This window comes from Rhinolophus ferrumequinum, chromosome 2 (assembly GCF_004115265.2).
Source record: "Rhinolophus ferrumequinum isolate MPI-CBG mRhiFer1 chromosome 2, mRhiFer1_v1.p, whole genome shotgun sequence".
Classification (NCBI taxonomy): domain Eukaryota; kingdom Metazoa; phylum Chordata; class Mammalia; order Chiroptera; family Rhinolophidae; genus Rhinolophus; species Rhinolophus ferrumequinum.
In genome coordinates, this window is record NC_046285.1 from 108,359,316 (window position 1) to 108,386,092 (window position 26,777).

The following is a 26,777-nucleotide window of genomic DNA, read 5'->3' on the forward strand; positions in this document are numbered from 1 at the left end:
CTGGCACTGTTCTTCCAAAGAAGGACCCATGGAAGTCCCTCGGGGACCATTGCACTGAAAGACTCCAGGGGACAGCAGGCCCAACTCTTCCTGGGGGATAGAGGGGGCCTGAGTGCCTCTGCTTTGGGGCTGCTATGGTCTGTGTGCTGTGATCGAAGCCCAACAAAGGGGCGTGGGTTGGGTGGGGCCAGGCGTCCCAGACTCAGGCCTGGGCAGGGGGCTGACGCGGCTCAGAGACCATGCCCCTGCACGTACAACCCAGCCCTGCAGACTTCTGTATCCCTGCCGAGGGGACCTAGGTGACAGTGCCATGTGTTTTGTCCACCCTAGGGTCCTAAAGGAGAGAGCATCAGGGGCCAGCCCGGCCCACCTGGACCTCAGGGACCCCCTGGCATCGGCTACGAGGGGCGCCAGGGGCCTCCTGGGCCCCCAGGCCCTCCAGGGCCCCCAGGCCCTCCTTCCTTTCCTGGCCCTTACAGGCAGAGTAAGTCTAGTGGGCAGTGGGCCTGAGCTCCAGCCTTGTCCAGCTGGGGCTGCCATGTTCCCACCTCTGGTTCTCTCTCATAGCTATCAGCGTTCCTGGTCCCCCAGGTCCACCTGGCCCCCCAGGACCCCCTGGAACCATGGGCACTTCCTCAGGGGTAAGTGCCTCTGCCCCGTTAGACCCTCACTGTGGGTGGGACTGCCTCAGAGGAGCCCTGGGTGGACCCCACAGGGACCCTAACACGAGGCTGTTTTGCCCTGTACAGGCACACAGAAGCCCTGAGCTATGGTTTCGGAAGCAGAAGTGGGGTGCAGGGGGGCAGCTGGGACTGAGATGGCAGGGGGAGGACCATCCCTGGGCCACTGTGCAGAGGCTGGTGGCCCAGGGGCTCGTGGTGCTCACGGGTAACTGGGGACTTGGTGCCAAGCCCTTCCCGAGGGCGGCCTCCGCCACCCGGCCTTCGCAGGGCGTTCTCGGGCCAGCCTGACCACACGGTGCCCACTTAAGTCTTAAGGACTGTCCCTTGTCAGGGCGTCCGCGTCCCCAGCCTTGCACCCTGAAATGTGCAAACTCAGCCCCCGACGACCCCCCCACCCATGAGCCCATGCCGCCTGGGTGTCAGTGGGTCCCCACGGACTGGGCTCCCGCAGGTCAGGATGTGGCCCACGTACCAGGCCATGCTGGACAAGGTCCCTGAGGTACCGGAGGGCTGGCTCATGTTCGTGGCCGAGAGGGAGGAACTGTATGTCCGCGTCCGGAACGGGTTCCGGAAAGTGCTGGTGAGTTCTGTGGATGGCCTTCCCTGCACATGGAAGGGGCGGTGGCCTCCGACCTCATGTTTTGGGGGAGGACATGGGAGAAGATGCAAGGTGGGGAGGGCCTGGTGGAGGAGGTAGGCCCCACGCTCCAGGACCCTCAGACCCATCCTGTTGGGTGGGCACCCACGCCCATGTGGGGGCAGGTGACAGGTGACAGCCTGCACTCCTCACACGCTTTCATTACATCAGTAGACTATTCTGAGCAGTTTCAAGTGTGTGGATCAGTGACCCTCTCTCACACTGTTTACAAGGACACAGTAGATGTGGGGGGCTGCCAGGCAGTGGGCGGGTGCCACAGGCAGACCTCCCGTGGGAGGGGGGCTGCCGGCTCGGGTGCTGGCACTCAGCTCGCTGGGCTGACCCTGCCTGTGTCTTCTTCCAGCTGGAGGCCCGGACGCCCCTCCCACGTGGGATGGTAAGCTCTTCTCCACAGCTCCAGTCTAGCAACGCGTGTCTCCACGCCTGAGGGGCAGGCCTGGGGGCCCGGCCTGGGGGCTTGGCCAGAGCCACTTGGCGCTTTGGGGCCCTGGGGTCACCCCTGCTGGAGAGGGGCCTGCACAGACCATGAGGGGCTCCCTTCAACCCACACTGGCCGTCTGTGTGTGTTGTCCCTCCTCCAGAGTGCAGGGCGCAGGGACAGACCCTGCTAGGGAGGCCGGGGGGGGGAGGGCAGGGTAGATGGATGGGCTGAGTCACTATCCGTCCCACTACCGTGGGGTCTTTGCGTACAAATCACCACTCACATGGCCCAGGACGAGGCCGTGTCAAGTAGCGAGTTAGGGGTTCCGTGTGAGCCTGTGGCAAGTCCATTCCCTCTGGTTCATCCATTTATTTGTTCGTTCATTCAGCGCAGTTGGGCCCCTCCCACATGCAGGACGCTGGTCTGGACACAGGGTCCAGCTGTGCACAAAACAGCAAAGCCCCTCCCTCACCTCCCGTCCCCCGCCAACATTGTACAGGGGGATGGGCAGTAAAGATAATCGTTTGTCGTTTTGTTATAAGAAGCATAATTATGTCAATGTATTTTATGTAAATTTGTGTAAGTCAATTATAAACAGGTGATGGGTGCCTAACAGGTATGTAGGTAATAGGACTGAATTGTGTGGTGTGTCTGTCTCTCGGTGCTGTGGGAAGAAAGACAGTTGGGGCTCAGGTGGGAGCCTCGGTTGGGACTTTAAGGTGGAGGTGGCCTCTGCAGTGGGAATGGAGCCAAGGCTCCCACGGGGATCCCAGCCCAGTGTCTGAGCTGCGGCCAGGAGGCCTCGAGGTCAGGGCGTGTGGTCGCCCAAGGGTCCCAGGCCATCACAAGGAGGCAGCTTCCAAGAGCAGTGGAGCTGGGGGTTCATGAGCAGAGGACCATCGGTGTGAACAGGCTGGCCGGGATTCCCCCCAACCGGCACCCCTGGCTCCTCCGCCTGGCATCCCTGGCTCCGCCACCCAGCTTTCCCACCTGGCACCCCTGGCCTCCCCCACCCGACACCCCTGACTCCCCCACCAGACACCCCCCAGCTGCCCTGCCTGGCACCCCCGGTTCCCCCGCCTGGCACCCCCCGGCTCCCCTGCCCAGCATCCCCAGCTCACCACTGCAGTGCAGCCCTCTCCCCACCAAGAGCATGAACGGAGTGCAGGTAAAGGGCTGCTCTGGACCCAGGCAGGAGAGTGGAGCCCGAGAGCAGCACAGGACCTCACTGGGGCTGAAAGGTGCAGGAGCCCATGTGCTGTCCACCCCTCGGTCTACAGGACAACGAAGTGGCTGCCTTGCAGCCGCCCCTGGTACAGCTGCACGAGGGCAACGCACACCCCCGGTGGGAGCCACCCCCTTCCACGGTGCGGTCCTGGCGGGCAGACGACATCCTGGCCAGCCCCCCGCGCCTGCTGGACCCCCAGCCCTACCCTGGAGTCCCACACCACGGCTCCTACGTGCACCCCCAGCCAGCCCACCCCACCGGCGCTCCTGCCCACACCCACCAGGACTTCCAGCCTGTGGTGAGTGACCCCAGGGGCTGCGTGCCCACCGGCCCGAGCTCACAGGGTGGGTTCTCCTGGCCTGGGACTGCCCTCTGCTGCCTGCTTCCTTCGCCGACGTCAGTCCCTGCTTATGTCCTGGAGAAGCCTGGCCAGTGGAGGTGGCAGCATTGGGCACACAGACCCTGCAGAGCCTTGCTCAGGAGGTGGACCGGGGAGGGTGCCCGCTCCACGCAGACCGCTGCCTGCTCCCTGTCCCCCAGTGCACATCTGCCGCCCTGGGCCGCGGGACCTCGGGCAGGGTGTCCGGGGCCTGGCCTCTGCTCCGACTTACCCCTACTGTCCATTCGGAGCGGAGGCGGCGCCCAGGCCTGCGCACACTGACCACCGCTCCCCCACAGCTGCACCTGGCCGCGCTCAACGGGCCGCAGCCGGGCGGCCTCCGCGGTATCCGTGGTGCCGACCTGCAGTGCTTCCAGCAGGCGCGAGCCGCGGGGCTGGCCGGCACCTTCCGCGCCTTCCTGTCCTCGCGCCTGCAGGACCTCTACAGCATCGTGCGCCGTGCCGACCGCGCCTCCGTGCCCATCGTCAACCTCAGGGTGCGTGGGGCACCCCGAGCTGCGGAGGGGCCTGGGGGTCGGGGAAGACGTCGGGGTCAGGAAATGTCCCTGGGCTGCCCTCACTCGTGTAGTGCCACGGCCACCGCCGGAGGCCCCTGTGCCACTGCCCTGCACGTGGCCTCATCCCGTGGCTCTCCACCATCGTTCGCCTCTGGGTGCCGTGGAGCACCACCGTTTAGGCCGTAGGCGGTGGGGTTGCCCCAGATCTGGGGTCCAGGCTGGGGACAGTGCTGGTAGCTGCCCACCCTCGGACAGGTGCCTGGCCACGTGCTGTGGCGGGGATGGCTGGGGTCAGAATGAGCACGCCCCACTTGTCTCCGCAGGATGAGGAGCTGTTTCCCAGCTGGGGGGCCATGTTCTCCGGCTCGCAGGGCCAGCTGAAGCCCGGGGCCCGCATCTTCTCCTTTGACGGCAGAGACGTCCTGCAGCACCCTACCTGGTAGGTGCCCCTCGAGGGAGCACAGCAGTGGGGGCCCCCGGCTCTGGTCTGACCTTACACCTGACCTGTGCTTGCTGTTTAATGCTCACAAAATCCAGAAGAGCATGAGTAATAAAAAGTGTTCTTTGTGGTGGTGTACGAAACACCCTCGCCAGCTGCTCTCAGGCAGGTTCCACCCCTCCTGTAGGGGAGCCCGGCGAGACTGACAGCGCCCGGCCTGCGTGGCCACCCAGCTCCCCTGTCCGTCACGTGGACCTCACAGCCAGTCATTTCTACTGTAAATCCCCCAACATGGAATTTCCACGTCAGGACATGTGCACCTCAAATGCTGGCAGAAGTGCTGGTTGCCCACACCTGTCGTCCCTCCTCTGGCCAGGTGTGAGGTGCCTGTCCCCCCAACATTCATGCTCTCAAAGGGTGGCTTGGGTGTCAGACTAGTGCGTGGCCCCACCCTCACTGAGAAGCATCCAGCCCCCAAGAACCAGCCCTCAAGGTTAGCGGTCTTGCTCCCCAGGCTGTGCCTCCAAACGCAGTGGCAGCATGGGTGCCCCCGTGGCTGGGGACGTCCCTCCCAGCGACCCCCACAGCCCGCCACCACCTCCGCCCTTTCTGCCCGGGGAGGAGCAGGGCCCAGTTGACTGAGGGCTGCTGTACCCTCTAGGCCCCAGAAGAGCGTGTGGCATGGCTCAGATCCTAGTGGGCGCCGGCTGACCGAGAGCTATTGTGAGACCTGGCGGACTGAGGCTGGCACGGCCACAGGCCAGGCCTCCTCGCTGCTGGAGGGCAAGCTGCTGGGACAGAAAGCTGCGCGCTGTCACAATGCCTTCATCGTCCTCTGTGTGGAGAACAGCTTCACGACCTCCTCCTCCAAGTAGGACTTGTGCTGGCACGCTTGGACAGCTGGACAGATGGATAGACGGCCGGGAGGAGGCCAGGTGGCGGGGCAGTGGAGAAGCCCCCAGTGCCGGGAGGGAGTGTTGGCGGGCACCCCAGGGTGGGGACCCGGCTGGGACACATTCCTGTGTGGTTCACATTTCATGTAATCCTCCAGAAATAAAAGGAAGCCAAAGAGTATTTTTTAAAAAGTCTAAAACCGAAAGCCTGGTGCCAAGACTTTTTCTCCTGTCCCACCCTCTGCCAGAAGCCCCAGCTGGCCTGGCCTGGTCATGCAGGGCGCTGTCCTCGGTGTCCGTGGAGCCGTCTTGGCTCGTATCAGACCAGGGGGTACACCCAGCTCCGTTACAGCAAGAGGCCAGCTCACTCACTCACTGCCCTGGGGAGGTGCTGTTTCATGCCTGGAAGCTCTTCTTATGCACAAAGCCCAGACTGCTTGCAGTCCAGCCATGGCCTCTCTCCTCCCTCCCGACCTGGCCCAGGAGCTACACGAGCAGACCCGCTCTCCTGGCTTCTTGCAGCAACCCCCCTGGCTGGAGCAGTTTCCAGGCTCAGCGCCCCCTGCTGACCCTGGCTCCTGGGGGATCCCTTGCCCCTGGATGTTTTATATACAGGTGGCTTGTGCATCCTTCTCCTGGAGCCACCCTTGTCCTTAGGGGTCTCTGTCCCATGCTGGCTTCCAAGGTGGTCTATGAGATCAAGACCAGCGCAGAGCCAAGGCTGTGCTTGGCGGTGTGCGGGGTCCATGAACCAGGGTGTGGCAGCATCCTGTCCCCAGGCCCCAACCCCACACCCAGCACTCCTTTTGCAGGGTAAGGATCCCCAACACCCATGCTTGCCCAGCTCTGCCTGGGAGCATATCTGGGGACCGCCCAGGTCCCTAGTCAGACTGCCTCTGAGGCAGCACCTGGGGAGCTGTCACTGTAGGCCATGGTGCTCAGAAACCACAGAAGCAGAGGGGATGGTCACGTGCGCCCCTCCCCCCCACGAGGACAGAGCACAGCCAGCATGGGGCCTGCCCAGTGGAGCCCTGGACAGAGGCTGTGTGGAAGAGTTGTGGCTGGTGCAGGATGCAAGTGGGCCGTGTCCGTGAGCAGGCCACATGTGCTCAGCCCCAGCTCACTACTGTCTACACTTCAGAACCCATGTTACCCTTGTGGGAAGACTTAGACATTTGGGGTACACATGGGTATCTCTGGGGGAGCTGGCAGGGGTCACTGTTGGTAGCCACACTGGGAGGGGTGGTGGGTCAGAGCCTAACCGTCTGGACCGGAGGGGCCGTCCTGGTGGCTGACATGGTTCCAAATAGGCTCCCAACAAAAGTGGCCGTTTCCAGACACTGGTTTGCAAGCAGCCACTATGAGCCGAGTCCTTGGAACCTTACACCACCGAGGTAGCAGAGCACGGTGGTGCACAGGTGCAGTGGTATGGCCATTTGTGGGTGTGTGTGCAAGTCCACGGGTGCACACAATGTACCCGATGTGCATGATGACCTTCTCTTGGGTCTCCCTGGTGGCAGCAGCCCTCAGGCTTACTTCCTGGCCGTGCAGGTATCTGCCCTGGGATGGAACCCATGCTTAGCACTGTGCACCCCCACAGCTGCTGCAGCCCGCGAGGCTCCAGGGTCTGACCCGGAGGGGCTGGGACCTGGAGGCAGAGGCAGGACAGCAGGCCAGTGCAGAGCGGCTGCACAGGAAGCGACAGACCTGACTTCAGACCTGGGCGGAGTAGGAGCCCCTCAGCGGCCCTGCCCTGCCCTGCCCTGCCCAAGGACAGGGGTGAGTGTGGGTCCCTGCTTGGGCCTGGGGGCAGGGGCTGGGCTCTTGGTTGCCCAATGGACCACCCCCTCTCCCCGCAGGCTGGCACAGAACTGCGAGCCCCTCACACTCAGGTGGTGTGGTTTGTTTAATGTTTCAGGTCTCACATCTCAGAGCAAGGCTGGTTTACAGAGCTCCATCCAGGTGGCATGTCCTCCAGGCTGGTGTTGAGAGCAGCCCCATGCGGCCCTGTCACCCGTGAGGGAGGTGAGTGTTAACCCACTTCAGGAAGGGGGTGGGAGGGACTGAGGCTCCGCACCCAGCTTCTCCCACAGAAACAGAAGCCCAATGAGGATTCTCATTTATGTCACTTAAGAATAAAAAGGAATGCAGCAGTGTTTAAAATGCGAGTACCTAGACACTGGAAATGTCAGTTTAGCCTGGAATCCGGGCTCCCACCTCCACCCTCCCTACAGGGTCCATCACACTCTGCAGGGGCTGGTGTTCCCTGGGTTGGCATCTGGGGCCACCTCACTGGTCCCCAAGGACAAGTAGGATCTGCCTTCCAAGGGGGGTGAAGGCCTGGTGGGCACGTGTAGGCAGGGGACACAGTAGCCCACAGTGGCCCAGCAGCTGCTGGAGTTTCCCCAGCAGGGTACAGGTACTGTCAGAACATGAAACCTGAGGGGCACAGGGCTCGGGCTGACGTTTGTGGCCCCCGAGGTGTGTTGCACGGGGACAGACCACACAGGGGCCTGCCCCACTGGTCATTGGTTCCATAATCTGAACATTGGAATTCCAACAATGCCGTTCAACCTAGCTTGCTGACTCCAAGATGACGGGCAGCTTGCCAGGGACGTGACAGTCTGAGATGTCCCCTGAGATGTGAAGGCCCCAAGCTCAGTGAGGGGGATGTTGGAGGACCAATGGCAGGTTGCCTCTGGTGTCAGGCGGGTCATGCCTTGGCCTCGGGCTGCTGGCTCTGCTCCCTGGCGGCTAGTCCGAAGGGCTGCGTCCTATCCTCGGGGATCAGTGGCGGGGCTTCAGGCTGCAAGCTGTGGAGGTCCCCATCCTGTATGCTCAGCGCCTGGGTGGCCTTCTCCTCCAAGGGGCTCCCCAGCTCCTGGGACAGGGGCAGGGACTGGTGGCGGCCCCTTTGGAAGTGCCACAGGCTCCTGAGCGCGGCCCCCAAGTAGGCAACAGACAGCACCAGGAAGTACACGAAGTAGACGAGGAACTGGAAGAGAGGTGCAGGGTGGTGGGTGAAGGGCAGCATGACACAGCCCTGGGGGCAGGGGCCATGGGAAAGGGGAGGAACAGTTGGGGGCAGGCCCTGCAGATCCCGCCCTCCCTCTCCCTGCTCCCGCTCAGAGGCCAGGACACCAGCTAGGGGACCCCTGCAGGGGTGGGGTGGGTGCCCAGGGGTCAGGCCAGCCCAGGAGCAGCTCCCATAGTGCACAAGGCCTGCCCTCTGCCTTGCTCCTGCCACATGGGACACCACCCTGAGGGGCTCCCACTGCTTTCACGAAGACCCCTGGCACTTGGCTGCCCCCATGTGGCCTCTGTGGTCCCCCAGGTGCTTTGCTCATTTTGCGTGACCACAACCATGCACTTCATTCCATCGGCAGAGTTCCCACACTGCTAAGGGCTTGTGGATATCCATGCGTGCCGTGGAGCACGGTCGAGGACAGGCAGCCTGAGCCCTAGGCAGCCCCTGTGCGCCGAGCCAGTGGCCACCCTGGTGACAGGTGAAGCTGCACAGTAGTAATGCGAAGGGATGCATGCTCAGCCCATAGAAATGTCCCTCCTGATTCTCACGACCATGAGGAGCTAGGTCGGGGTGGGGGCGGGGTGTCTGTGGGCCAGACCAGGCTCAAGTCCCTCTCCAAACCCCTCCCAGCACCAGTGTCCTCAGCTCTTTTAGGAAAACTGCTTGTCTCACAACAAAACCAAGAAGGGAACTAGAGGTCTTTGCTCCAGGAAGATGGAGTCCATGGGTTTCCCTTACTCTTCCCAGTGTGACCAAACCCTTGGATGCTGCAGAGCACACATAAGGCTCTGAAGGTGGAGGCAGCCCAGTCAGAGACCCCAGAGCCTGAGGCGCAGTATGATGGCGTGTTACAGGTCCCAGGCTTTCTTTCCTTTTTGCAGTAGGTATTTTGGGACCAAAGAAGCCAGCAACCCAGAAATGCCAACAAATGCAGAAGAAAGCCCAAAAGAAGCTGTTATCTCTGTCAACGGACCAGGACAGGGACAGCTCAGCAGGACAGGAAGTGACAGGAACTGCCGTGATCCCAGACCCCACTCTCGTTCCCCAGGCCCGTTCCCCAGGCCGTAAGGAGGGTGGTGTGGTTGCAGACTGGAACGGTCAGTCTGCAGAGACCACATGGAAAGTCTGGCCTTTCACTCCTACCAGGTGGTAATGACCCCCAAACCCACCCCTGTGGCCTCACCCAGCAGTAGTGAGTATAGCCTACCCCATATTCGAACTTCTGGAAACTAAAGACAAAGAGAAAAAAAATCTTGAAAGTATCTATAAAAAAACAAATGACACCTTAGGGGAAAACGATTAGGATGACAGAATTTTTCATCACAAACCATGAGGGCCATGAGGAAGTGGCACATTTTTCATAAGCTGAAGAAAACTGTCAGCCCCGAAGCCTATATCCAATGACAGCATCCTTCAGGAATGAAATCAAACCTTTCCCAGATGAAAAAAACAAAGCAAGGAGTTTGTCACAAGCAGACCTGCCCTGAAATTAAAATAATGGCTAAAGGACGTTCTCTAAGCTGAAAAGACATGATAAAGAAGCAGCCTTGGAGCAACAGGAAGGGGAAAGACCACAGAGGGCAAAATCAGAATAGAATACCTTCCTCCTCTTGTTTCCTGAATTTAATGGTTAAAGCAAGACTTATAACACTTACGACAGCTGTACTATAAAACAGTGGGGGAAAGGTGACATAAAAGGAAGTAAGATTTCTACACTTCACTCAAACTGGCCATTCAATATATAAAGCCATCATCAAAAAAGGCTCTAACAAGAGATACACTCAAAAACACAACTGATAAACCAAAATAAAATCCTAAAGAATGTGCAATCAACACATAGGAATGCACAAAAAAGAAAACAAACAAAAAACCAGAATAAAGGGAAAACAAAAAATAAAATGGCAGACATAAGCTCTAACAGATCAACAATTACACTAAATATAAATGACCTAAATACACCAATTATAAGATGGAGATTAGCCAAGTAGATTTTTAAAAATATTCCATTTTAAAAATATTCCATTTAAATAACACTCTGGACATGAGAAAATTATAGAAATAAGGGTAGACTGGTTGTCAGAGGTTGGGGAGGAGATGGAGTCGGGGTCAGGTAGTATGGCCATGAAAGGGCAGCCTGAGGGGAGGGAATCTTCTGTCTCTTGACCTTATAAGGTCAATATCCTGGTAGTGACATTGCACCAGAGAACTGGAGGTTGTGACCAGTGGGGACCCTGGGAACAAGGTACGTGGATCTCTCTGTATTCCCTCTTATACTGCATGTGAATGAACTAAAAAGTTTACTTTAAAAGACAAGCACGCCAGGCCAGCCCCAGGCCACCGACCCCACGCGCTGTGGCCCCTCTAAGCCTGAACACCTGCCTCTGTCCTCAGTATTCAGGATGAAGTGAAGGGACACACAGAGCTCTGAACAGGAAGAAAGTGCAGGGTGAGCTGGAGGACTGACCTTCTGGACCCCATCAGTATTGCTGATAATGAAACAACTGCCCCACTTCTGGAGCTACTTTTTAACTCAGACATGAAATCAGCCAGAGAAAAACCAACATACTGTTCTCAATTTGACGCAACGTTGAGCTGCCATGTGGGAGGGGCTGCGACCAGCACACTTGAGGAAGGCCTAGCCCTTGGGGAAGACTCTCTAGGCCCTTTGCACCCAGCCGTGGGCCACTGCCCCCCGCCCCGGAAGCCCCACTGCCAAGCAGGGACAACTGGGGGCTCCACAGAAGGGAAGGGGCTGTGAGGACAGGTGCTTGGGCCTGGATGGCAAGGCTCCATGGAAAGGCCCAGGCCAAGGGTTCTGCCCCTCTTGGGGTGGTGGGGTGGTGGTGAGGAGTAGCATCTGTGAAGTAGGCCCCGACTGGCCAGCTCTCTCCTGGGCACAGGGCTCACGCCATCCCAAAGGTGCAGCTGCACACACACCTGTGGACTCCAGCTTGGCCAGCCCTGTTCGGGGTGATCAGTTCCTGCGCTCAGCCAGGGAGGCTGGGGCAGGTGCCTGGAGGGCCCTGTACAAGCAGAGACCTGCCTGCCTGCGTGGACACGGGGCGCGAGAGGCTCTGATGTTTTTCACCTGAAGGGCATTTTCAAACCCTGCCATCTAAAAAGCCTGTTTCCAGTCAGGAGTGTCTGCCCCACCTGCCTCCTTCCTGGTCGGCTGCGGGGTCCCCGAGGCCATGCTGACTGAGGGTCAGGACATCTCGTGGGCCCACCAAGCCCAACAGACGTCCCAGCAGTGAGGCCCAGGCTCCAAGCAGGTGGAACCTGTGTCCCCCGCAGGCCAGTTACTGAGGACCCAGGTACGACCCTCGTGTTCACCGTCCTCTGCTAACCAGCTCGCTCAGAGGTCCTGCCTTGGCTGAGGACACCAGGAGTCCCACCTGTGAGTGTCCACACCTCACAGAGGACAGGCGTTCTCAAGCTCTTCTCAGGAGCACCAAGAACCTGACTAGGGTTGGGCAAAGGGAGGGCAGCTGGAGAGGACCCCGCACACACCAACGCCAAGCCCACCGGCCCTGCTTTCACCTGTCCTCTGTAAAGAAGACAAACAGCTGCCACGTGACCCAGGGCCCAGGTCTAAACATCATAGGCAGAGACCTGAAATGAGGGCAGTGAGCTATGACATCACAGGGGAATGGCGCACAGCACAGCTCCATCCTTCCCGTGATGCCAGCCAGTGGGGGGACACCCAGGGCCAGGAAGACCTCCAGAAGTGACCTGCACCCAGACCCCACTTGGATGCCATGCCTTGGCCAGACCTGGGGAGCGTTACAGCCCTAACCTGGGTCCCAGGAGGGAGCAGAGCAGGTGGGCACAGCAGTGGCCTGATCGTGGCTTCCTGGCACCCTGCCCTCTGACCCTCGCCTCCCTGCTCAGGGCCTCTCACTTCCTGCTTCTGCTCTGACCCACCAAGTCTAGTGTATCCAGCCGGAGGTGCCCAGGCCACCCTGGCATGCCCCCTGCCCTCAGTGGATCTGTGGTCTGGGTCCCACAGAGGGGGCAACACTACGGTTTGGGTGGACACCAGAGGCCTCCCTCCCTGAGGCAGCAGGCCTGACACGGGGACTGACCTGTGAATGGACTGAGAGGCCCAGGCCCCGCTTGTCGGAGACAATGAGGGTGATGATGGTATTCAGGATGGTGGCAAGCAACGTGTTGACTCCAAAGACCAGGGCACAGAGCTCTTTGGAGAGAGAAGACGCAATCTGAAAACTGAAGGGGAAAGCAGGCCGAGGTCAGCCTCCGCTGCGAGGGAGCAGGGTTTGATGCAGGCTCTGAAACACAGGGGAGGTGTGGGCCGAACGGGGAGAGGGAAGTGTGGGTGCTGGGTGCTTCTGGGGCACAGGGGACAGGCCACCACACCATGGGGGTCGGCTGCACTGAGCCAGGAGGCTGAGGACACTGAGCACAAGACAAGAAGTGTACGATGTTCTGACACAGGTGTTAGTGGGAGGACAGGACTGGAGATGCCCCGGGGGGTGGGGGGGCGTTGCGATGGTGACAGACACAACTGCTAGGGGTGGGAGGCAGGCTCCTGGGTGCCTGTGTGGCATGAGCGTGTGTGGTGACCGTGCAGCTTTGTGGGAAGGTCAGTTCAAAGGAACATAGAGGGTCTTAAGAGCAAGCAGGGTGGGGGAAGGTCCTGGAAAGCACAGGCAGGCCAATGGGTAGCTCTTAGGACGTCCTTGGGCAGGTACAGGAGGGTCCCAAGGGTGAGGAGAGCCCTGGGCAGAAGGGGAGTTGGGACAGCTCGTCACGCTGGCCGTGAGCCGCCATTGCCCACAGTGGGAGCAGGGAGTATGAGAAAGGCCATGGGGCTCCCCAAGATGGGACTGCAGCAGGGCCTGGGGCCTGGGAAATGACCTCTCGAGGACCAGTCCTGTGGGTGCCAAGTGGCCTCGGTGGGAGGAAGAGGATATGCCACACAGGGAGGGCTCCTTGCTGAGCCTCAAGGTCACGGCAGACAGCCTGGACGGTCACACTATGGACAAGGGGGCAAAGAGCCCCTGGCCAAAGGTGTCCAGGGTTCACGGCTCCTCCCACCACCAAATCTGCGTGGCGCTGCCTGGCACACAGCCCAAGGTTCTGGAACGGAGAGAACACACAGACGCCCGCCAGTCCCCACCCCACAGAACAGCAGTGCGTGGCCCTCCAGCGACCTGCTGTCCACCAGGGGCCAGCGTCCACCCCGCACGGCCCAACTCACGTGGCGATGGGCACGAGGAACTGGTAAAAGCCACGGAAGAGCACGACGGCCGCATAGCACAGCCAGATGCTGCTCGTGCTGGACAAGAGGAAGACCAGCCCGGCCTGCACCGCCGTCACGATCCCGATGACCAGCTCCGCCCACAGGGCCCAGCGGATCTCCACGAAGCCCGCGGCAAAGGAGGTGATGGCACCTGGGGAGACAGGGCGCGTCACTGCGCGTTCTCCAGGGCGGGAGGCGGGGCGCGGCGGGGGGCGGGGCGGGGGCGGGGCCGCGGGCCTACTCAGCAGCGTGGCGGCGGCGTCCACCCCGCCGTTGTAGACCGCCGTGGAGTCGGGGGTGGAGTGGACCACGGCCCACAGGATGTGCGCGTAGTACGTGATGAGGTAGTAGCCGGTCGAGTTAAAGACCCACCAGAGGCTCCAGAGGCGCAGCCGCGGCCCCTGCAGGCTGGCCCCCAGCTCGCGGAGCATGCGCAGCAGGACGCAGTCCCGCCAGGCCGCCCGCAGCGGCCCGAGCTTCCTGCGGCCGGGCGGCCGGGGGCCCGGGTGCATGTGGTCCACCTCGGAGGGCGAGGCCGCGCCGCTCCCGGGCTCGCTGCGGTTGAAGAAGAGGCTGCGCTTCGGGCGCTTCAGGAAGAGCGCGACGACCAGGCTGAAGACGAGGAAGCCCAGCGAGATGTAGTTGAGCCTGGTGAAGGAGACTCCGCCCACGGTGACGAGCAGCTGGCCCAGCACCGAGCTGCTGAAGACGCCCAGCAGCACGGCCGCCCGCGAGTAGCCGGCCATGCGCTGGTAGTGCACAGGCTGCACGAGCGAGAAGATGTAGGGGGAGTAGGCGATGCGAGCGGCCATGGTGATGCTGTAGAAAAACTCCAGGAACTGCATGTGCAGGACCGTCGTGCCCAGCAGAAGCAGCAGCCACACGGACACGTAGCTCAGGCCCTGTAGCACCAGCACCGGCTTGTAGCGCACGTAGTCGGTCAGCAGGAAGATGGGCACCAGCACCGCCATGTAGGAGTAGGACAGCACCGGCGTGATCTCGTTGGTGATCTGCGGGAGAGCGGGCTGCTGACGCCGGCTGGCTGGGCACTGCAGCCACTGCCATGCCCCTGGGTAGCCCCACCGGGACCGCGCAAGAGCGCCAGCGCTGGCCTTTCAGCTGTCAGGACTGTCCAGGGCTGCTGGCGGAGACAGAGAGACAGCCGGGTCCCCAAACCTCCCTCCACCCCGACGGCACCCTGGCCCACAGGCGTGCTTGTCACAGTGGCAGGGCGCGGACACGTCAGCCTAGTGAGGACACGTCTGCCTGTCCAAACTGGTGATGACCACGAACATAATCACCAATGGCATGCTGGGTCATGCTGCTCTAGGCTTACCTGTTATTAACAGAATAAAAACATAATTTGATTTCACCTTAAATCTAACAATAAGGAAAACAGAGCTGTAACCAACATACACTCACTAACACAAGCTGCCTCAGTTGTGGAAGGACAGGCAAAAATGAGACTCATAAGGACAGCACAGAGATAGCGGGTGACTTCACGTGAGGGGTTACAGACAACATGAAGGCAAGGAACAGAGAGAAGAGCACGGTGAGAAGGGAAGAGGGGCGCAGGGCACGACTGCAGGCTCACCCAGAGCGAGAGCCAAACGTGCCCCTAGCTGCCCAGGGAGGGGCTGTCCTGCTCTGGAAGAGGCGGTCCCAGCCTCGTGAGGCCCAGATCCCTGGCCTTGCCCGCTTCCTGGGGCGGACATGAAAGGTGTCTGTGCTTGAAGCATCTCCCGAAGCCGAGGCCCAGGCCTGGAGGCTTTTAGCAGGTGGCTCCACCAGACCCCACCCAGGGGCCCCAGCCATGGCTCAGATCCGTCCAGGTGGGCACCAGGTGAGCTGCTGGCCTTGATGAACTTGAAGATGTGGCCTCCCTCCTGCCACCTGACTCAGGGCCCTAACCCTCCTCCCTCAGGCCTGGTAGCCCATAACACCAGCACAGGTGACCCTTGGCCCCGCAAGGCCAGCAGGCTCCCAGGCCCCACTGCACAGATGGAAACTGAGGGCCAGAGTCAAGCGCCGGTCAGCATGTGGGACCCTGCCCCACCCACTGCTTACCAGCTGCTGGGAGGCTGGTGGGACCCCCACATTCCAGCCAGTTCACCCATGGTTTCTACAGCCCGGGCACCTGCCTGACCAGCCGGCTGGTGCAGCACGTCAAAGTCTGTGCCCAGGACCCCAAGGGACACGCACGCCAATCCTCCACAGGTTTAGAGGGGGGCCAGGGGAAGAGCCCGACCAAAGCTCCCTGCCTGGAAGCTTTGAACCCACACGCCTATGGGAAACCAAGGCTGACCCCAAAGGCTGTGGTTCCTACAACATGGAGCATGGAAAGCCTGGGAATGCCGGAACATTCTGAGTGTTGGTCCATCCCCTGGGGGAGCTGAATAACCTGCGCTGGGTCATGCAGAGCCATTGACCGTGGTTTTTTAAAATTCTGGGCACATCAAACAGGCCCTCGATGAGACTTCTTGGCAGAGTGCTTGCTCGGAAGTGGGGGGGTGGGGGGCTTGCGGTCAGAGCCCAAGGGGCAGGGTGGGGTCAGAGCAGAGGAGCAGCTGGTATTTCTCCTCCCCACCTCCCCCGACTCCATCTCCCTTTCCCCACTGCAGCTCTGTGTCCTCCCTCTGGCAAACGGACGGGGAGGCCAACCACATCAAACTTGGAAGGTGCTGGGGAGTGGGCGCCCATGAAGTCCCTGGGGCAGGTGGTGTCTGTCAAGTGACCCTGCACCTGCACGAAGTCGGGGTCCTCCTACTGGCCCACGCGGAGGCTCCTGCATGCCTTCCCAGCACCTGAGAGTTTGGACGGCAAGGTTGAGGCTGCTGGGCGGAGCGCAGGAGAGCATGGGAGCTGTGCCCAGATCTCTAAATCCAGGGGGCTTCAGGGCCGCTTCTCTAAAGGGGGGAGGCTCGGTTGGGGACCAAGGCAGCCAGGACAGGCAGGGGGTGGGGCCAGGGCCGTGGGGAGGGCGAGGCGCCAGGATGGGTTGAGGACCAGTGGGATGAGGGGAACAGGGCAGGGCCAGGCCACACATGACTGGAAATGCAACCTGGAGAGGCGCTGAGACCCCTGACTGGAGGGACAGGACAGGGACCACGTGGAGGAGGACGCCACGTGATTGGAGGTGTCGGGCACGGGTCAGGAAGGACTGCCTGTGGGGCGGGACTGCAGGACTTGGCCCGCAGCTCAGGAGCAGACCCTGGGTGTCACGCGTCAGGGAGGACATGTGAGACAGCACCGGTAAAGCACCGGGAGGGAAATGTGGCTGAGAGGAAGCTGGAAGCTCCAGCCGAGGACACCAGCCTGCAGGAAGCAACACGTGACCCACACAAGCACCGGGGCACTCCAAGGCATGAGAAGGCACGGCTCAGGGAGGCCAGGAAACACCACAGCCCAAATCGAGGAAACGCCAATCCAGCAGCTATCAGATGGGCGGAAAGTGACAGCAGCCTTCCCCGCAGGCGTGACAAACTGGAGCAGAGGCACTGGGTGACCTCTGGTTTGATCCCCTACGTCCTTAGCCCATGGAGGTAATGTCCCAAGCCAGGCCCAGCAGCCCTGCTCACGTGCCCTTACTTCCCAGAAACAAGCCTGCCGTCCCTCCAATGGCATCCAAGATTGGTGGAACGGCTTAATTTCTGGCACCTACTATGTAATCAGTTAATTTGCACCCAGAGGCAGGCGGATGGGACCTACAACTTCTCTGCTATGGAAATCTTCCTACTGCTTCTTAACAGACAGCCACACATATGGTGAGCCCCCTACGTAATCTGCATAGCAGATGACAGCCACCGTAAGGTCAGGACACTGTTCTAAGGAAGGAGAGCCGTCTCCTGATCAGAGCGAGGTGTGTGAGGGACTGGCTACTCAGAGGAGCGCCGGGAGGGTCAGGGGGCACAGATGTGCAAGCCCCCCACCTCTGGCCTCAGCTGGGAGGGTAGCACTGGCCATGGGATCAGATGCAATCACACAAGGGCAGGACTCTGAGTTCGTGTGGGCCAGTCTCGTGGGCATTTCCATCTTAAAGATGGCTGCCTCGAGGGGACAGGCCTTGTTTGCACAGCCGCTCCATCTGACTTCAACAATTCCTGGGTCTACAGGGGGTAGGGGCCGAGCTCCGGGAAAGGGAGAGGCAGGCGCTTCCCAAAGAAATCAAGGGGCACAGCAGGGTACAGAGGCTGTTGGTCATGCTGGAGGAGCAGATGGAGGCTGGGGGCCTGGGGTGGGCAGCCCGGGACCAGCTCTGGGGCAGCACTTGGTCCGCAGGTGGACGGGCTCGGATGGAAGCCCTGACTGCGTCATCAGCCCACAGCCTCCTTTGTTGTTTTACTTTATGGAGAAGCAAACCCTGGGCTGGAGCCTGCCTACCCCATTTTCCTCCCCCAGGACCCACCTCTGCGATAAGGTCACCAGTCAGGTTCCAACAGGTCCTCTGTCCCCTTGTGGGTCCCCCCCATAAACTCTTTAGTCAAATGGCTGCTAGGCCTCTGCTGGGAGCTGGGGTTGGGCAGGTGGGAGTCAGCCCACAGTTCCTTCAGACCCACAGCTGCGTGGAGTCCCTATGGCCACTACCACTCATCAAGTGGCCTGGTCACTAAGTGAGGGGCCCCTCAGCACCCCGGGGGCACGGGGCAGGGCCCAGGACACCACATGGCTGCCCAAGCTCTGCGGCCTCAGCTGTTCCCCATCCGGGGAGCACTGCCTGCTGGTCCCCTTGTCCCCAGGTCAGTCCTGCCCCTACTGCACGCACGTGCCTGCTTCTGTGTGAAGTTCTTCTCGGGGCTGAGGAGGTAGGGCGTGATGAAGCTCTCCCCGGGCCGCATCTGGGCCACGAAACCATAGAAGCAGAGGAAGGATACCAGGAACCACCGGGACTTCAGCTCGTGACCCAGCCCAGCCTCCGGAGTCACTGGCTTCTCCACCACCTGGCCAGAGGGCACCATGCTGTCCAGGCCCCCCATGGCCTCTGCAAGGAAAAGCCGAGAGTCAGGGCAGCTCAGCCAACAACCCGCAGACACCGCCTCTGCGCCCCAGACCTTGGCTGAAAGGGAACCCACTTCTCACTCAATCAGGACCCTACATGGAGACCTCAGCCCCATGCTCTCAACCTGGAGCTGGTAACAATCCAATGCCATATCCACCCAGACCAGGCTGTCCCCACCTCTAGGAGTCCCCAAAGCTGCAGTCCCACATGACAGCCACCAGCCCTGTGCTTAACTGTTAACTAAAACTGAATGCAATTTAAAAATGGGTTCCCGGGCACAGCAGACTCATTTCAAGAGCTCACAGCAGGTGGCTGTGGCTGGCTGCTGGGGTGGGTACACGTCCCCCCAGGGGGGGCTCAGGGACAGCCTGATCTGGCCGTCCTGTTGGCCCTGGGGGCCTTCATGAACAAGACTGGGTGACGGACGGGCTTTGCAGATAGAGTCCAGAGCAGACAAGGGCATAAAGGGAAGGCAGGAGCCCACGAGGGGTGGGACCTTGACAGGAAAGGGCCGCAGGGGACAGAGGCCCACACCTGAGCCTGGAAGCAGGGCAGCCTCGCCCGGGGGCACTTGGGGCGGCGCCAGAAGCAGCGCCAGCTAGAGGGCTTTCTGGTTCTGTCCAGAAGCCTCCGTTTGGAGCAGGCCTGACAGCACCTTTCCTGGGGTCACCCATCGCCCCTGCTGACAGAGGGGCAGTTAATGTGTCTGTTCATCCCAATACTTACCTGCTGTTTATTTTTGTCTATGTGCCACATGACCTGGTTGCCCATTAAGGCACTGATATAAAGCTCCTTTTAAGTGAGTCAAAAAGCAAGCTGCCATGCAAACCGTGTCAGGCGAAGAAGTGCACCCCCGCTAAGCAGACACATAGAGAATGAGGAAGAGCCTACTCCCCGTGGCTAAGACGTGGTGGGGACGGCCTGGGTGCAGAGAAGGGCTGGGCTGCAAGATACTGGCACAGCTCTGTGCTCCGTCCCGCACAGCCTGTTCTGAGGACCACCGCAGACGGCCAGGGATTGGGGCATAAAAACTCCCTCCGATGTGGGACCAGCAGCCTGGGTGCTCTGGAAAAGCCCCCCTGTCCTCTGCACTTAAAACATGTGGCTCAGAGATCATCTGAGCAGGAAGTCCTCCCACAGTCCTCCCAGGATGAGGCCGAGAAGCCAGGTGACAGCACACCCCAGGGGCCACCAAGGGCAGAGTGAGCCCTCGCCCCAGGGTGATTATTCTGCCATGCCCAGGGCCTCAGCAAAGGGACTGTGTCTCGATGAGCGAAATTCCCTCGCCTTTTAAGCCCCTGTGTTTATTTCTGTGACTCACGGGGAAGGGGTGATAGTGAAATCCCTCAAGAAGCCAGGCCTGATGGGTTTGTGGGGCCACAAGGAAAGGCAGGGTGGGGGCAAGGGGCAGCCATAGGAATTCCAGAGAATTTCAAAGGCAGGGGGCAGTGGAGGCAACAGGAGTCCCAGTAGTTACAGGGTTGTGGGACGGTTCCCCACCATTTCATCGAGCCAAATGAAACAATCAGCCAAGCAGGGGAGCACAAACTCGGCCCTCTCCCCAGGCACCCAGAGGCACCCAAGACAGAGCTGGCCCCCCAGAGCTCACAGACTCCACAGCTGCTTTTCCAAACCCCCTGGAGTTTGCACAAATAGCTGGGAGGGCCTTGGCCCCTTCAACAATGGGGAGTGGGGCAGCCCCCCTCAGGGTGCACACAGGAAGAGCACCTTTGTACACACACCCCCGACACCCCTTTCCAGCCCCAAGATGCCCACTCTGCTCACTTTCCCACTCCTAGTGCCCTGTTCCCCGACGTCAGAGCAACGGAACATTCATCCAGGTTCACCTACCTGGCTGTGGCGAACAACAAAGAACTTAACTAGGCCCAGGGTTCCCAGAAGCAGGGCCTCACCGTCCCCATCCCCCAGGGTCCCTGGGAGCCAAGCCCCCACCGTCCCCATCCCCCAGGGTCCCCGGGAGCGAGGCCCCCACCGTCCCCATCCTCCAGGGTCCCCGGGAGCCCTGCCTACTTGGCCCTCCAGAAAGCATCATCTCCAGAAGCGATGAGAACTTCCCCTACTCTGTGCCTCCATATCCTGGGGCAATGGCACAGGTCTCAGGCACCAGTGCCAAGCACACATGGTTCATTTTTACATCCTGCATTCCTGTAGCTTCTGAAACCCACAGCTGCTGCTTCTCAAACTAGTGAGAACTGGAAATGGGCTCAGGGCCCCACCCCAGGTGGCCGTCTGAAGGTCTGAGGTGTGGCCCAGGAGTCTGCACCTTAACATGTCCCTCAGGCACGCCTGGAGGGTGACCACGCAGGCCCCCGAACAAACCTGGAAGACACTGCCTCAGGAGTCCTGGCTGGTCTGGACGAGTGTGCCTCCTGGACACTCAGTATCCAGGCTGCAGGAAAAACCCAACCCCCAACCGCCACTCAGATGGGCCCTGAGTTCTCCAGGGAGACAATGCAGGTGGACCAGCCTCACTCCCCAGAAGGATGGACATGCAAGGAGCCACCCCAGGTGATGGCCAGGGAGCCCCTAATATGGGTGGAGCTCAGAGAGTGGGGGCACTATCTGCAGATGTCGAGGACCTGGGCAGGAGCGCTGGGAGCTTACATGGGACTCGCCTGGTGGCTTCCCAAGCTGCCTCCGCAGTCCTATAAGCTCTGCCCCTTCCCTCTCAGCCCCCTCAGGGCTGATCTCATCAAGTGCCTGGCCTCACAGCTCCAGCTCCAGCCCTGCAATCTGGAACACTGCCCAGTGCAGGCAGGGCTCAACCTGCGGGGCCACATAAAACCACGGTCCCCCATAACGAGCTAGCCCTGCAGGCCTAGGCAAGACCGCCACATGGGGCGGCCAGTGATTACACTTCTTTGAACTAAAGGGACGTCCTGGGGACTCGAGCCTTGTGTCCGCTCTGGAATGTGCCTCTCTCCCGTGTGCATTTCCTGCACCATGCTGGCACTGTTGTACACACCCCTCCAGAAACTTATGAAACAGGCTGAGGGCTGGATGACAGGGTGGTCCTGCAGAATGGGGTTACGGGGGAAGGCAGGGCCATATTCCAGGAGCACTGGTGGCCACACAGGAGCAGGGGCCAAAATTCCAGGGTTTTATCTGAAATCCATTTTTAACACTGGCCATTATGAAAAACATGTGGAGCACCTCAGGACCAAAGGGTGTTTACAGGGCAGACTCCAGCCGGGCACCGCGGATGGCCTCAAGCCATTACTCAGCGTCTCCAGGAGGAACGGCCACCTGTGTGGGGACCGAAGTCTGAAGAAAAGCTGACACAGGAGCCAGGCTGGGCCCTGCCCATTCACGGTGGTGTTCGTCTGCCTTGAGTCTCTTCTGGCTGTTTATGCAACTCACGTGAGCATAATTGCCAACACTGGCAGGCAGTCAGCTGCCCCAGCCAAGCCCCAAAGTCCTCTGCCTGTAAAGCAGACGGCTCTTCTGAACACACAGGCCCTCCCAGCCTCCTGCTCCAGGAGGGAGCAGGAGGTGGGAGGATTCTGTCATGCTCACAGCACAGAAACGGACACAGAAGGCTAGTGAGGTGCCCGAACTCAGGGCCAGCGGGTGGCCGGCCTGGCCTGGACCCCACATGTGCTGACCGCAGCCCAGCCCCACATACCTGCATGCCTGCCTTCAGAAGGCTCTCACAGCACACCACCCCCCTATCTGCACTTGCCCTGGGGGAGTGTGGGGCTGCTCTCCTAGTTCTCCTCCCAGCAGCACCTGGGACTCAGGATCGCAACAAAAGCAAATGGCACCTCTCTCATTTCGTTTTACACCAGCTACTACTCTTGCAGGTTAACCAGGGAGGTTCCTTACATTTTAAAAACACCTGATAGTGAAAAAGAAAAAACCTTTGCACCCTCACCCCAAATCACATGGCAGAGTTGTGTTCCAAAGAGTAAAATTAAACCCTCTGGCCACCACTGCTGCAGACACCCAACTCACAAGTGTAAGACACCTGGAGGCCTTGGTCATCTCTGCCCAGCACCAAGCACCAAAGGGAGCGAAAACAGTGCCAGTGCAGAAGGACCCAAAGGTGAAGGGATGCAGTCCAGCCGAGGCAGCAGGTGACATGCCATCTGGGAACCCTGGGGCCTGGGCACTGGGCTCCCAGACCTGCAGAGGGAGGCCATTGGGCTGGGCCAGAGACCCTGGTTTTGCAAATTCAACCTGGGCTGCAGGGGGTCCTCCAGTCTGCGTTAGGGCAGGGGTGCCTGGTCACTGCTTTGCAGGGCACCCAGCAGGCGGCTGCAAAAACTGTATCCCACCTGCTCTTTGGGCAGCCTCGAAAACACCTTTTAGATGCATCCTAGATTTCTGAGCCAGCTCAGATTCTAACCGGTATCCTGAGACCAGGCAGGCTGGGGCTAGACACCCCGTTAAGTGATTGCGTAGCGTGCGTCCGAGCCACTCTTCTGGATTTTCCAGAACAAGCGCTTCACACAGGGAAGCAGCCAGTACCCTCTGGGACAGTACAGGGGTTGGAAGGACCCACTGGGGAAAGGGCTGCAGGCGCTCGAGCGCTGCTCGCTCAGTGCCACCTGCGCCCAGAGCCGCTCCATGGGGAAGTCTTTCGGCACTTACAGAGCTTCAGGCGCGCAGGAGGCGAACAAGAGTCGGCATAGGACAGGCAGGGCGTCAGGGACCACACAGGCGCATGGGTGGGCGGGGCTCCCCGCCCGCCCTTTCCTGCCCAAGCGACGCATTCGCAGAGCTCCTGCATGCTCCATCGCAGCAACGTGCCAGAGCGCGTGCGGTGTCCAAGCTGTTCTGCCCCAACCCGAGGAGGCACCCGGAGGTCCGCTGGGCCAGAGAAGGGTCCAGGCAACACTCATGGCTAGGGGCGACACTCACAGCACCAACTAGCCGTGTTACCCTGTTACCGTGGGCAGAAAGAATAGGGCTACAGGGAGGGAGTGGAGGGAGGGAAGGAAGGAGGACGTGAGGGGAGACAAAGGAGAGGAGGTGAGATCATTCTTAAGAAAAGGTGCGGCTACAGCTCATAGTAAAGGACTGTAACAGTATTAGCGCTGCAGGAGAAATCTCCACCCCCAACCGCCATGACAGTTCGGACAAGGGTTGAGTAAGAATGCGGGGATCCCATCTCCCCATGGGAAGGTGTGATCAGCCAGGGTAGCAAGGACCGCCTATAACACCACCCCTAAAGCTTGAATTTTTCTCACCCTCACCCTTTTTTTTCTCTGCCAGACCCAGTAGGCAGGTGACTCGGAGGTGAGCCCTCCCTGTCACGAGGTTCAGAGCGTGGGAGCCCAAAGCACAGCGCAGAAATGCGGCAGCAGGCGCGGCTGGGCAAGCCCTGGGTCCCCACGCGGGCAGAGGCGGAGGTGGGGGCTGCACGTGGGGCCCCGGCCACCGCTGGCGGGAACGGGTCCGTGTCACCATGCGCCCAGGGCGCCCTGCACACAGCCCCTTGACCCGTGCCCCCTGCATTCACCCCGCTCCCCTGGCCCTTACTCCTCTGCATTCACTCGGAAGACCCAGAACCCGCGCCCGCTCCATTCCCCAGGGCCTGCACCCCTCTGCATTCACCCCTGAGACACAGAACCCGCGCCCCACGCATTCACTCCAGGGTCCCCCAGCCCCGGGCCCGCGCCCCCACATCCCCGGCCTGCCGGCCAATTACCTTGGCAGCGAAGCCCCGGACCCCGCTGCGCCCGGTGCTCGCGCCAGGGCGCGCACCACAACACCCACAATGCTCTGCGGCCGCGCCGCTGCCGGAGAAATAGGCGGAGCCGCAGTCGCTGCCCACATCCCCGCGGCAAGCACGCTGGTGACAGCGCTCCTGCGGTCGGATAGGCCATCTCGTGGGGTCACACACGCATGCCGTTGCGTCTCGTGTCGCAGTCCCTACCGGCCCGCCCTCGTCACCCTCCAGGTCACGCGGCCCCCTCGTGGCACAGGCCGAGGCGCAGCACGGGGGGCCTGGCTCACCCCAGTGCGTCCCCCGGATCCAACTGCAGCCCCCACTGGACCACTCTCCCGGAGCCCCGTCCCGAGCCCCCGCCGGACCAACCCTCCCTCCGACCGCAGCCCTGGACCACGACCCCAGCGCCTTCCCCCATCCCCCAGTGGACCACCCCGCTCCCCGGCGGCAGCCCCCCCTGGACCACCCCGCAACCGGCCGCAGCTCCCACTGAACACCCCCCCCCCGCAGTCCCCTCGCGCCTACCCACGCGACGCCCTGGTCACAGTTCGTGGACGTCCAGGAACCCTCCCGGACCGATTTGGAGAGAGGCACTCCCCGCCCCCACCCCAGCTGTGACGCCCCTTGGACGAGTGCCTGCCCCTGCTGCGCCTACCATCCTGAGCAAGAAGTTCGTGTGCTTTTTCTTTTAGTCTCATTTTAAAACGTTCCATTCCTGGCTTACCCCCAAGCTCAAGCCAGGGACACTGGCCACTGTGCCAGGCAGGACAGAACTGTTGGGGTTTGTCGGAGTTGCCCTCCCCCATGCAGCAGCAGACCCACATTTGGTCTGGTGGGTCAGGTGGCTGTCTCGGGACTCCAACCAGGCACAGACGCCTGCTCTTGGGGTCATGGACAGCAAAACCCCCACCGCACATGCGCCCAGTGCCTGGGCCTCACTGGTGCTTCCCCGCGTTCCCTGTCCCCTCCTAGGACTGAGCAGGAGCCAGCCAGGCTCTGTGCAAGGAGGCAGGAAGCTGAGGAATCGGGGTGAAGGGAGGGGGCGTCTAGCTACCCGGCCTCCCAGCAAGGAAAGCCAATGGGGAGAGAAGCAGGTGCAGGCCTCAGAATGGATTACCCAGCAGGTAATGGGGCCACTGTCCTGGCTGTTCGCTTGCAGGCCGTGAAAGAATTCATGAGTCAGATAGAAATACAGAAGATTTATTAAAGTAAGAGGAGAGTCGGCTGGGCAGAGTCTGCTGAAAACTAATGCCCCGAATCTTTGTTTCATCTTTAGTTTTATATTTTCTAGTCAGGATGTAAATTTCTTAAGCCTGTAGTGGAATTTTCTACAGTTCGGCTTTGTCAGTTGGGGTGGGGGAAGGCGAGTTAAGCCGGTTATCGCCACCTTGGCATACGTTATGTAAATTTAAGCTGGAGTCAGGAGTGGATCCCACACAGATGCAAAGCCTTTCCCAAGTCACAGGGCCAGCACTGGGCAGAAGTAAATAGAAACATTGAAACTGGTCTGCATAGTAAGTATATAGGAATTAGAACCAGTAACAGTTGAAAGGAGGCAAAGGAAAGAAGGAAAAAAGCTTTCCAAAAGTCCCAAGCTAAATTACACTTGTTAAATCAAATTATACCAGAGATTTAAACCTCAAAACAGAAGATTTAGTGCTACCAATACAATCCCTCTGTCTTAACAGTCACTGCAGGACACATGCAGGGAGAGGACAAAGGGAGAAAGGGAACCACTGGCTACCAACCATTCTAGAGAGGCCCTGGGGGCCAAAAGCCCAATGCCGCGTGCAGCATGCAGGAGGGACCCTGCGGTCACTCTACCCTGACCACTGTGTGGGGGCAGGCCCAGGCCTCACCCATTGGGATGGACAAAAGGGGGGGAGGGGCACAAAGACAAAGGGATGATGGATGGAGGTCTGGCTGGACAGACCAGAAAGGGAGGCCAGCCTGGGGGGACGTGGTGGCCACCCTGTGGGATCCACCCCCAGGAAAGAAACAGAGGGTCCATACGTAGGCACCAAGTCTCCCTGCCAATGGCCCTCCCTCCCCACAGCCAGCCCCCACATCTGGACTGGGCCTGTCTGTGGTGCAGTGAGGCCCATGACAGGTAAGTAGCAGTGGCCAGCCAGGTCACTGGACAGTGAGCCCCACCCTCCAGGCTGCCTGCAGGTTGGGGCATGACCAGGGAGGTTGGGGTTGCCCAGGCTGTGACTCTTGGGCTTGAATTGTGTAAAGCCCTCAAGTGCACCCACTGATCTCCCGTTTTCTCTGCTGGGAAGGGAAGAACCTGAGCCTGGCCTCAGGGTCTCGGAAGTGTCCGCTACACCCTCACACCGTAGGCACAAAGGGGCGTGGCCAACAGGCACCCACCACCAAGAGAGCCATTCCGGCCCTTGGTCTGGCAACGTCAGGGAATGGGCCTGGTCATCTGTCCAGAGGTTGGTGGGAACATGTGCTCAGCGGGCCCACCATGGCTGTGTGAGGACTGTGGAGTGCCTGTCGGAGCCCCCCAGGAACCCGGCCCACGGTCCTACACATGAGCCACCACCTGCTGCTCCAGCCTTGGACCGTCC

At 60.5% G+C, this 26,777-nt stretch overlaps 2 protein-coding genes across 6 annotated transcripts in view; one reads left to right on the forward strand and one right to left on the reverse strand.

The window, feature by feature from the left end:
• The window catches only part of COL18A1 (collagen type XVIII alpha 1 chain), a 47,434-nt gene extending 42,009 nt beyond the window's left edge, over positions 1-5,425 (forward strand). The window contains exons 34-41 of the mRNA XM_033126451.1: positions 331-484; positions 568-641; positions 1,135-1,263; positions 1,685-1,717; positions 3,043-3,288; positions 3,669-3,866; positions 4,211-4,326; positions 4,988-5,425. Coding sequence (XP_032982342.1) covers positions 331-484; positions 568-641; positions 1,135-1,263; positions 1,685-1,717; positions 3,043-3,288; positions 3,669-3,866; positions 4,211-4,326; positions 4,988-5,201 — 1,164 coding nt within the window. The 3' untranslated portion in view covers positions 5,202-5,425. The remainder of the gene's footprint in view (positions 1-330; positions 485-567; positions 642-1,134; positions 1,264-1,684; positions 1,718-3,042; positions 3,289-3,668; positions 3,867-4,210; positions 4,327-4,987) is intronic.
• Positions 5,426-7,422: 1,997 nt separating this feature from the next.
• SLC19A1 (solute carrier family 19 member 1) lies at positions 7,423-24,796 on the reverse strand. Of its 5 annotated transcripts, XM_033126252.1 has the most exons (7): positions 24,181-24,263; positions 23,121-23,439; positions 18,277-18,488; positions 13,752-14,520; positions 13,469-13,661; positions 12,333-12,474; positions 7,423-8,214 (listed from the first exon to the last, which is right to left on the reverse strand). In XM_033126252.1, the coding sequence occupies exons 3-7, from the start codon at positions 18,481-18,483 to the stop codon at positions 7,933-7,935; spliced, it is 1,593 nt and encodes a 530-aa protein (XP_032982143.1). In that variant the 5' UTR covers positions 18,484-18,488; positions 23,121-23,439; positions 24,181-24,263; the 3' UTR covers positions 7,423-7,932. The 5 variants fall into 5 exon arrangements, with proteins under 5 accessions (XP_032982143.1, XP_032982153.1, XP_032982172.1 ...); XM_033126262.1 differs by lacking the exons at positions 23,121-23,439; positions 24,181-24,263 and adding an exon at positions 24,727-24,796; XM_033126281.1 differs by lacking the exon at positions 23,121-23,439 and having other exon boundaries at positions 13,883-14,520; positions 24,181-24,259.
• Positions 24,797-26,777: the final 1,981 nt, after the last annotated feature.

What these genes read in the sequence shown, in the direction of transcription:
- SLC19A1 (XM_033126262.1), bottom strand. Translation starts at nt 18,483, where the DNA reads ATGGGGGGCCTGGACAGCATGGTGCCCTCTGGCCAGGTGGTGGAGAAG. An exon ending in TTCCTCGTGCCCATCGCCAC is followed by an intron (nt 12,475 to 13,468) that starts GTGAGTTGGGCC and finishes TTTCCCCTTCAG; the next exon opens with TTTTCAGATTGCGTCTTCTC. An exon ending in GCCTCTCAGTCCATTCACAG is followed by an intron (nt 8,215 to 12,332) that starts GTCAGTCCCCGT and finishes CCTCTCTTCCAG; the next exon opens with TTCCTCGTCTACTTCGTGTA.